We start from the raw sequence: 11,433 nt of genomic DNA, 5'->3' as shown, positions 1-11,433 counted from the left end.
GAAGGATTCATCATACTTGAAGGTTGTTATGTAGGACAAACATGACCAAACGTGCGTAAAGTAATTTATGTCCAGCCCTACTAAATCTCTAGACCTTGTTATTTTGGAGGCTCCATAATCAACTTGCCTAGTAAACACATACTTCAGGCATTTAATATTCGGCAGTTTACATTTCGAAATTTTACGACAACAAATGGTCCAAATGAAAATGGCGCTGATTGAATGACCATCTTGAAAATCTTGTTATCGCTACTTCTTGTGAACGAAATATAATATTGCCATGGAGTTTTCTCCGGAAGACTCTTTTTAAAAACAAAAAATCTACTTGGTGTAAAATGATAATGGTGCCGATCTGATGTCCGATATGGCTGTCTCAGGACCCTCCTGAAAATCTTGTCATTGGTAATCCTTCTGAATGAAAAGTAATATTGCCGCATGGTATACACCACAAGACTTCTTATGTTTTGTTGATTTTGATCTGATGTCCAATATAGCCACCACAACTGTCATCTCGAAAATATTGTTATCACTCCTAAATGGATTCTTGTATGAGCATGGTGATTTACCAAAAAGATTCTTGCGATGTCTATTTGATCAAAATGTGCCATTCAGACATTTAGCATGCCTGCCAGAGGCATGGTCTTGAACTTCGTATTATCACCATTTCTCCTGAATGAAGTATCATATCAGCTCGGGGTTTCCACAGAAAGACTTCTTATGATGTCCAGTTGGTGCTAAACTGAAATTCGTGCTAATCTGATATAGAATATGGACACCATGGGATCCAACTTGAAAATCTCGTTATCGTTGCTTCTCCAAAACAGAAATCGTATCACCATGGAATGTCCATCAGATTGTTTCATGTCTTGTTGGTCCTATAGGAAAATGGTGACAAGTTGACATCCAATATATCCACCACGTCAGCTAATTTGAAAATTTTGTTATCGCTGAAGAATATTAAAGATGGTTTCGACGCTCCATAGTTAAAAGAAAGAAATGGTCCTATCTCGTTTTCAGCCAGTGTAGCGTCAGTCCTTTCGGGGGATTCTTGTTATTTTTTGGTATGCTGGTAAGGAGGGTGACTTCGAGCCCGCAGTTAACATTATCGAGTCTCTAATTTTCAAAATTTCATTTGACTAAATGTATTTTGATTTTATTGCATTCTCATAAGAAGCGAAGGTTGGACCTATATTGTGTATATCTCTACTAATACAATTTCTGTTGTTATTATTATTAATCAAGCATCAGGTAAACAACAGCAAACATGGATTGATTAAGTGACGTATACGTGAAATACAAGACTTCAGAGACATTAAATACTGCCTTTCATTTTAGGTTTGAAAAGAAACGGGTTCAATAATTTTGTTCAACACAAGAGTGTTACATTGGTCCATCCATCTATCCTCCGATATCCGCACTGTTCGTGGTCTGTGGGATGAGGGTACTTTTCTCAAGCGGGTAATTCCTGCCTTTGTGGATTAAATTCTGCCTTACGATCTCGTTATGTAAGCGCTTAACTTGCACGATTCACGATGTTTCAGCTAGAATACGACCATGTTTAATATTGCAGATCCAACGATTTCAACACATGAAAATGAATGTTTCATTAAAAGGATTCGAACCTTAAATGAACAAAACTTTCATATCGTGTGGGAAAAAATCAACGACAATATGAAGCAATTAGGACAGTTCTTTGAACTCAGTTTTTTTATAACTCGGATAATAAATCATATCAACGTTGATAAGAAATGGATTATTTGGTTCTATTTGTGAATTGGTAGTTTATATTCATGGTTAAGTAGTTTAAAGATTTCAAATCTTCAGAAGTACTACATAGACGTATCTTACGTTAGCAACTCGAAGTGCTACATAGATGTAAATCACGTTAGCAACTCGAAGTGCTACATAGATGTAAATTACGTTAGCAATTAGATTTTAAAAAATTTACACTGGGTCAGCAGATTTGACACAAAGTAGCAAGCTACCCTGGTTTAACGTCCGTGAAGTGAAGTTGGATAGCGGATCATACAGCGACAAGGCTGCTTAAGTTCGCGCTTTCGAAAGTATATTGTTCTTGCTACCAGCTAGGTGTATTATAGATATCACAGTAGTCAAATAAGTTCTTCTTCGCTAGTATTGTCAGATGAATGAAAAAAGGGCGGACAACAATTTGTGGGTAGCTCATTAGCTGACGACAATGACTTTTACTGGTGTTGAATCAGTGTACGATCATTGTATAGCCCAGCAAGAGTTTTCTGAAATATACAGCAGTACAACGACAAAACGAAACTATCATGTCATTTATGTGGACTTCGAAATGTTTGAAAGTTCTTGTGGACAACCCAGAGAATCCGTCGAATACAATGCAAGTTCCTGAACAAGTCCCATTCGGGTTTTGCTACACTGTAGAAAGATGTAATGGAGTGACTGAGTCACCAATGTTTTATCATGAGAGTCACCAATGTTATATCATGACCATGACAAAGCTGAGGTTTTCTTAAATCACTCGAGGTTAGAGCGAAAGAAACCCCGACAACAGCTCTCCTCGACCACAGACACGACCATAACCCGTGATAACACGCGAGTTCTCAACAGAACTCATTGCTGGATCTATGATAATCCCTTTGGGACTGATGCCAAAGTCCATTATCACTGTTAATCACTGGTGCGTGCACAATATGTCGCACACAGCGCATGCAGTCGCAAATTTACCTAATTCACCGTCATATCACTGGTGCGTACTGGAGAGCCGCACACAGCGCATATAATGTACAGCTGCAAATTTACCGAAGTAAAACAAACATCACTGCATATGATATCCCCCTGATTATGCAAGGAGTTGCAGTAGCATTAAAGAGGCTAATAAGCATAATCCCCAACATGGAAAGAGAAATGACATTTACACTGGGACAACTGCAGTTAATTGACTCGCTGCAGTTTCTCATTTCCACCGTGGGCAAACGTCTGAGCAACATTCGCAACGACCATCTTAACAAGGATTCATCGAAATGGTGGTGCCTCTGAGTATATCAGCAAATGAGAGAAATTCTCAGAAACCCAGCTGCAACCAAACAGGACCCTTTTATTCACTGCTGTCCTGGCCCGCCGTCGAATACACACTTTCGTTTTAATAAAGCCTCTGGGAATTCTCCAAGTGCTTGAGCTGCTTCTATCTTCCCAATAAGTCTAGTGTGGATGCCATTATATTATAATGTAGAAAGCATCTCTCTTATTAATCTTCGTTGTCTTCACTTAATGTCGTTGCTGTCTTCACGAATCCTTTCAAGATCTCCACTTGGTGGCCACAAGTTCAATTTCTTTTTTTATATACTTTCAAACAATTACTTTTCACGACTTTTGTCCTAACATTAACTGAGTTGTTATTGTTCTTCTGATACAATCCCTTACTTGATTACTTTATGAAGACACTTGGATATGTATTTAAAACATCTTTTGAGCCTTTTGACATACATGTATGATGCAATTAAGCAAAACAGTTGATGTAATCCTTTCTGTAATGTTACAAACACTGCATTGTTTGGATAATATGATTCCCACAGTAGATATGCTCATAAATTCTTTCATAACAGTATAAGCATCAATTGGTGAAATGTTTACCATTACTACATATACTACAATAACTGTCTAATATAAAAGGAAACAGTCTCCGTTTCAGTTGGGCATGTCAATCTGTTTTTATTTAAGATTATACGCATGCTACTGATTTTAGACTGTAGTACATTAATTTCTTACAGTCAACAGACATGTTTGGACAATGTCATGTACGATGGTTTGAATTTGCAACCCCCTATGATCCCTTAGCATGGCAAAATGACTAGAAAGCACTGAGGCAGTTTCAAACCAAATTACATCTGAAAGAATTATGTGTGACTCTAATTATAACTGATAGCAAGCGTACATCATCAGATTCACTTTCATCTTCATGTACAACCAGCCTAAACTCGAAGTTTACTCAACTGTAAAGGACAATATGTGATTTGAAACTGAAAAAAAAAATATGTTTTCCACGAGTGTGATCTGAAACTGAAATGTCTCAATCACGAGTATGACATGGTAGCTATTATTCCATTGATAACTCTTAACGAATGAGAACGTCATAATTCAACCGAACAGTGCTTGTGAAAAAAATGTGCACAACCCTCCTGTATTAAGCTAATGTGAAACAAACAGCTATGTTAAATTGACATTCCATAGTCTAATACATGCATGGTACCATGTAATGGTACCAACAAGACATCATAAGAAATTTCATGGCAATCTTCCAAGTAGTTTAGGAGAACAGTGTTAATGGATGATGAAAGAAAAGACCATCCAATATGTTCTTCTGGTCAATGACCATGGGCTAAAAGCAAAATTAATTGCAAATAGACATCAATAATTGTTTAAAAAAAGCAAATGTTTTAAGTAATTTTTGTTTTTCCTAGAATACATTCCTCAATCACATTAAAGTTAGGGGATATAAGCCTACTACCTCGCAAATCCAATCCTACTAAAGGACGAAAATCATCTTTTCCATGTCCATCTCAAAGAGACAAAGTACAATAACTCTTGCCCATTACTTCCCCATGCCACCGCCAGGTGTTGCTAGTTTTTAAGCTGAGCAATATACTAATGAGGATGCTTGCATGACAAGGTGGTTGGAATGGTTTTTAATGTGATTGGGTAAGTATTCTCAGAGAAACACAACATACTTAAAAATTTGCTTTCTCCTTCAAATACATTCCCCAATCACATCAACATTAGCAGAATATATAATTGGAGGAGGGGATTCTGAGCATCTGACCTCTACCTTATGCATCTCTCTATTCTCCTAATTACATAAGCAACACAGCCTAGGGTCACTTGATCTGTGACTCCTACATATGGATAAGAATTACTGAAATTCTTTTACTTAACAAATTTCACTGGCGATGTCAACAGGCTGCACTAATTTTTTTAATTAGGTCTGGTGGTCATCTGGGCTGATGCCACTGGACCGTACAGATTCACGGTTTGCCTCTGAGATAAAAACTTGATTGCCTCTACAACAGCTTCTACTATATCTCAGAAACTTTAGATAAAAACGTTATGTTCCATGTTTGATCAAAACCAGATAAAAAAATGGGGCATCCTAATTGATAACACAGTACAACAACTTAAGCAACTTGGCCTTATGACCTGGTAAGCAAAATACCCATCATCCAAATTATTCTGTAACATAACTCTGCCACCAGATCCGTGTAATTTTTCCTACTGATTGATGTACAATAACCAATGAAGAAAACAATGCCAACCTGTGTCATTTCCTACCTAGTAACCATTACTGTGACAGTTTTGTGTGGACACTGGTAAGGGTGTAACACATTAAGGTGTTAGTCACTGATTTAGACATACATGAACATATCAAAATTAATTTTATTCCCAATCAGCATATATAACCATCAGTATGACTAGCCATCGATTTAATGATAATGAAATTTGGAATTACATTTAGTTAAACAATTATGGGTGGGTACAGGCATTTTAAAAAAATTAGGTTCTTTATTGCCCCTTATTTTGCTTGAAACAAGGGAGGCAGCTTCTTCTCAACAATGCTCAATTCATAGACAATGACATAACTACTACCTACTAAATTAGCACACCATTTTTCTTTTAAAAATAATTAAAAACCAACAAACAAAAAAGTTTGGGTTTGCATTGAAAAATGTATTAAAAAATTAGATGAAACATAGTAAAGTAAAAAAAAAAATTGTACTTTTTATAAAGTAAAACCTATCAAGGTGTCTAATTAAACCACATCAACAATGTCCAAAGGATGCAGAGAGGGACAGAGATAGTTATGCCATGCATGGGCATGGATTCAGATAGGGTCACATATTGATGCCGTGCATGGTGATGGATGCTGATAGGGACAGAGATAGTCATGCCATGCATGGACATGGAAGCATACATTGATAACAAACTTATAAAATCAAACAGCTAAAAACATAGCAAGACAGCAAATGTGTTTTAAAAGAACTTAACCTCAATTGTCTGCAAACATATCCAATACTAGTATACAGAACAGAATCTCTTTATTGAGCTTCAAAGATACCAATCAGGGCAGAAGATCTGTCTCAACTTTTACAAGCTTGGAAATACTAAAAATTTAAAGCTGCATATACTGGTAGGTATAAGATTAACAAGGAGGTAAGTCTTTGAGTAAATATGGACATTTATTGCACATGTAGGAAATGGATGAATGTAGACTAAATGATTCATGTACAAAACCAGAATTTCACTAGAGATCACATCTATAACTCTATTCTGACCAATAAGACTCGTCTTATCACTAAAGTTTTTAATTCCAAATAGTCAAAGTGTGTAACACTTGCTGAGAGAAAGCAATTAAGATCTTTTTTCTTAACTAATTCATGATGTACATTCACATACTTATGTTGCATAATAAGTTTTCTGAACACAAAATTTAGGATATCTAAAACAACTTGTCAAATTGTTCCAGGATTACATTAGTGTCCATTTTCTGCAATAATACATAACTATAGTGACTGAATAATTCTTGAATTCTACAGAATGTCTTCATATCATTTACTGCAGTTCCAATGCAGTTTTCTTCATGAGGAAAATTATCCTGAACTGTTCTTAATGCTAGTATTGTTGTTTTGGCTGCTGTGTTGGGAGGATTCCGAATCTCTTTTTTATTGTGATCCGCTGACGTGAGTACTTGTCATCAGGGGAGAAGCGGGCTGGATGTGCTGACATAGTGGGCTGACCTTTTGGATCTGTTCTCTGAAAAAGAAGAACTCAGGAGTCAAAATAATTAAGTACACACTTCACTTCTACAACCACTGTACTTCATAAATCTAAATCAACTTGGCTATAATCATAGTACGTTCTCCATCTACATCAACCTAACTGAGCTGGTAGTCTCCATCTTCAAAAGTATTCTTCTCGAAGAAATCTGTTTAAGGTGGGAAAGTCAATTATAAGCCAAAACTTTCTGCCTTGTGACAGAACCAGAAAGATCTGGGAATATTCCACCTTCTCAACAATATCCTTCAACATAGTGATTTTTAAATAAAAAGTTAATTTCTGCTGCCACTTTTTTGTGTGAATCTACCATATATATACTCACTTATAAGTTGAATCCAACTGCAAACTGCACAGACCCAGATCTGCCATTGCATAATGCACTGGCAGGTCTGGGTTTGTGCAGTTTGCTAGGAGTAAACAGAAGAACAAACAACATAGACCCTGATCTGCAGGAACATTATGCTATGGCAGATCAGGATCTTTGTTGTTTGCAGTTTGACACGACTTATAAGCAAGTATATATGGCACATGCATCACCACACAGTGTCATACTGAGGAGTGTCATACTGAGAAGTGTCATACTGAGGAGTGTCATACTGACTTTGAAGTCAGCTGCTACAACTGTTATTGTAGCATTCTGCCTCAAATCAACAACAGTCTGTCAGGACAGTTCCTGCCAGCTACTGTGCAATGTCATGCTTCAACATTTCAAAATGCACATTTACTGTTGAATGAAAATGTCATGAAACTGCACATCCTGAAACTAAAATGATGCTAGTTTGCGAAAACATATTTATATTAAGTGATATAATTGTGTATAACAGCTCTAGCATCTCCCAGCTTACACCCTATGCAATCTGTAGAGAATACAGTTCTAAAGGACTTAAATTAGGACCGTTTCCAATAGCTGATGGTCAATGTACTTTGAGATTTCAAAATAAACTCTTCCTGATGAATGAAAATGCTTACTGTTGTCGCTTACAAGTTGGATCCAAGCAAGTTGAAGAAAGAAAAAAAACCACCATAAAACTAATTAGTCTGAAACAATGAATTCAGACAGACAAACTCATTAATTTTGCTTAGCACTTTCTGGCAATATATAAGGCACTATTGATAGATGTGCTAAGCTTATGGATATAGATAAATACAGTATGGCTTAAACAAATGTGAAAAAGAATGAAGAAATTCCGCTTAAAATTAAAACCAATGTACAAAAGTGGAGGTTATATAATACAGTATATACAATAATATCTGCTTCAGACACCCATTTCAAAACTTATTAAAATACTAACAGGCATTATGGCTGAATTTCAAAAGATGATGATTATATGATGGATGTCAAAGAGAAATTAACTGCTACTGCAATATGAATAAAGAAAAATAATTCATGCTTCCACACATACATGTACTAACTAGCCCTACCCTTTTTTTCTATGCTGTGTACATGTATATCTTCACTAATTAACCTATGATTATTATTGCTGTTAATTCAACTATTCCAAAGTTAGTTCATGTGGCTTTAAGCTTAGTTTTCATTTCCAAATATTCAGTGCTATTTGGGTGATTATGGACATAATTTCAGTATGGTAATATCATACTGCTAGCGCATTTGCTCAAACCATTGTATTGGTCCATGCTCTCTGGTGACACGATGCTTTATTTATATTCACAACAACTTCTTTAAAAGGACAGTTGGGTCAAAATGGACAAAATTAGTAATTAAACTGAGAAGCAGTCTTTGCTGGGCTTTTAGGAACAGTTTCGCAGTATTTCTCATGTGGACTGATAGAATTACTGCATCAGATAAATTACATCTGCATCAACTTAAAATAATACGTGCATGATTATCTCTTCCTGAAAATATCAAAGCGATTACACTTTTCATCGCTTTCACCCACCCATTTGGTAATATTAAACTTTTCAGATGACCAAACCATAAACCTTGTGTACATTTTTTAAGGTGTTGGTCATAGATTGCAGCATCACATGCATAGAAACAGGTCTATGGTAAAAGCAAACATGTATCACATGGACATGAATATGTGTGCTGCAAGTCTTAAACAGGGTGGACTAGTGGAGGCTATATTTTGGATAGCACTGTGCTATATGAAATATTATTCAGTTTAGTCCAGGATTTAAATTTGTTTTTAAAGATGATCTTCTCATTATGTCCCAAGTATGTCGAGCAGTTCAAATATGCATTTAAGGTAACAAAATTCTGCTAGTACGCGTGATCATGATGTTTTTATGTATAATAAAATAATGTAATCTTGTTTATTTTGCCTCAGTAATTTAGTAGTGAAATATTTTTTAAACTTCTCGTTCAACTTGAAATAGTTTGTTATTATTGAGAAATATTAAAACTACAAAAACTGACAAAAAAGAATAAATAAACTAAATGATGTGCATAGTGCAAGTGATCTTTCAGAAACCGTCTGAATTCTGCGCATTAGCCATGATGATGAACTCTGTAGCGACTGCATTTCCTGAGTAGGCGTCAATGATGCTTTTTATCGAGTACAAGTATCATTCGTCAATGGTTAGCAAATCTCAATGAACAATCAGATTAAATTGTTCAGTTAGAGAGATGATACTATAACCATTTGGCTTATTGATGGTCATCGCCAATTCAGTCGATTTTGGGTTATAGAGGTCCATGCCATAAAGTCATCTCAGGATGACTTAGGTTATTAGGTTGGAACCCTTTCAGAATCATATATAAAACTGCAGACATCACATCATGCTTACACCCTATCTATTTTTCCAAATAAAATGCATCTAATGATTTGAAGAGCAGAGCAAAAGGGACAGATAACACTTATTTTTTGTTAAGTACAGAAGCATAGATATCAAATGGAAAAGTTGAACAACAGCAAATTTTATAGATTTAATAAGTTATTAAGTTGAAGAAAAACAACAATAAATAAAGCCTTAACAACCATGTGGCGACATCTCAGAATTACTATATATGATCCTTGGGGCGACTTCTCCCGACACCTGGGATGAGTTCTCCCAGGGCAAGTTCTCCGCTATTCTTCAAGATAGCTGCTGTGGTGGCAATATGAATGACTAAGTAGCACCATTTTCATTTAGGACCAATTGGGCCATGGGTCAAATGTGTGTGTAAAGTGTAAAGGCAATCTGCTACGTAATTTAGGAGGAGCAGCACTTAAACAAAAACAGTGTCAGTGCAATGCTCAACCATCTCCAGTGGGAATCACTAAAATCCAGGCGAACCAAGGCCCAGCTAACCATGATGTACAAGATTGCGAACAACCTAGTGGACAAATACCTGACCCTGGCATATAGCCGAACTAGGGCAAACCACAGGAAAAAGTTCCAATTAAAGTCAGCATCGAGAAATTGTTTTAAGTTCAGCTTCTTCTCATGTACAATAGGGACTTGGAACAAATTACCATCAATAATTGCAGAAGCTCCTGACTTGGTATCTCACAAGCTGGAGCTTTCCAAAATCACATTCTAATGAACTAGTCAGTTACAGGTAAGACCTAGTGATTCTCAGGGCTATGCCGGTTGAGGTTCCATATTTCATTGCCGTTACGGTAGCCGGATTGGTCCGAGTATGAAGGGACGAAAACGTACACTGACACACTTTTACTTATTTCTGCCTTTCCTATCATTACTCTTCTGACTGTCCTATCACTTCCATCTTTACTTTATCTCTGACCACGTACCACCAGTTGCTTAATAGTCAAGTGTGACTGCGTCAACGTATTTATAGATAGATAGACATGTGCTTTGTCTTACATCGTAGGACTAACGTGTTCTGTACTAGTTATTACGTTACACGCTTTGACTTAATCCGTTTTATGCTACCCACCTTCAAAGTATAGATGCGCTCCCCATTTTCATCTAAGTAGTACATAAGAAACATTGTTTAAATTACTTCGAGAACGGAAAATTGCGACAGTGATAGGGTCAATACAGCACGTCGCAAGAACCGGAAGTTCTTAGTGAAAGCAACTGCTAATTTTCAAACCGGGAGCCAATTCAATGGTTATCGGTGCATAGAAACACCGGAACGCACCGAAACGCCGGAACGTAATAGAAACAGCGAAACGCAATATCGTATATACCATAGTTGGAAATTGTGAAATTTGCGACATTTTTTATATAAAGAAAATAACATTTACTATTAATAGTGTTTAATACAATTTTTGCATAAGTTTAATGATTAATCTATTACTAATAAATATATATTTTTTAATAATGCCGGGATGAATGAACTTCGTGAAAATCAGCAATTTAAATAGCCGTACAGTGTAAATGTAACTATCAAGAATTATGCGCGGACAATTATTTTAGTGATCTAAATACAAAGATAGATGCAAAAATGGCATGTCAAGTAATTTCTGTATTTATTTTGGAATTTACATCACAAAAAATGTGTGGTCCCGTGGTTCAGATTAGTTACAATTTCCATATCAATTGTTCAGTGATAATAATAATAATAATAATAATAATAATAATAATGATAATAATGATAATAATAATAAAAAAGTACACGCAGTTTTCCTTTCATGACAGCTTTTCTTCAATACCCGTATGTATTCCCTTCTTTGTCAATGGCATTATTTGAATATATTGCTAAAACACAAG

General features: G+C 36.0%; 1 protein-coding gene across 1 annotated transcript; it reads right to left on the bottom strand.

Annotated features, from left to right (window-relative positions):
* Nucleotides 1-6,196: 6,196 nt before the first annotated feature.
* On the bottom strand, nucleotides 6,197-10,805 carry LOC149783010 (H/ACA ribonucleoprotein complex subunit 3-like). The gene is made up of 2 exons (XM_089934582.1): nucleotides 10,655-10,805; nucleotides 6,197-6,789 (listed from the first exon to the last, which is right to left on the bottom strand). The coding sequence occupies exons 1-2, from the start codon at nucleotides 10,706-10,708 to the stop codon at nucleotides 6,649-6,651; spliced, it is 195 nt and encodes a 64-aa protein (XP_089790708.1). The 5' UTR covers nucleotides 10,709-10,805; the 3' UTR covers nucleotides 6,197-6,648.
* Between the last annotated feature and the right edge of the window lie 628 nt (nucleotides 10,806-11,433).

The sequence above is a fragment of the Sinohyriopsis cumingii genome, chromosome 15, assembly GCF_028554795.1.
Source record: "Sinohyriopsis cumingii isolate HCF-2022 chromosome 15, ASM2855479v2, whole genome shotgun sequence".
NCBI classification, from domain to species: Eukaryota; Metazoa; Mollusca; class Bivalvia; order Unionida; family Unionidae; genus Sinohyriopsis; species Sinohyriopsis cumingii.
The sequence above is the reverse complement of the archived record's forward strand: the minus strand, read 5'-3'. Positions and strand labels throughout refer to the sequence as shown.

Bases quoted from the DNA above. Each gene is read 5' to 3' on its own strand.
- LOC149783010 (XM_089934582.1), bottom strand. From the start codon at position 10,708: ATGTTTCTTATGTACTACTTAGATGAAAATGGGGAGCGCATCTATACT. The intron at 6,790-10,654 runs GTGGGTAGCATA...CTTCTTTTTCAG, and splicing joins AGCGCATCTATACTTTGAAG to AGAACAGATCCAAAAGGTCA.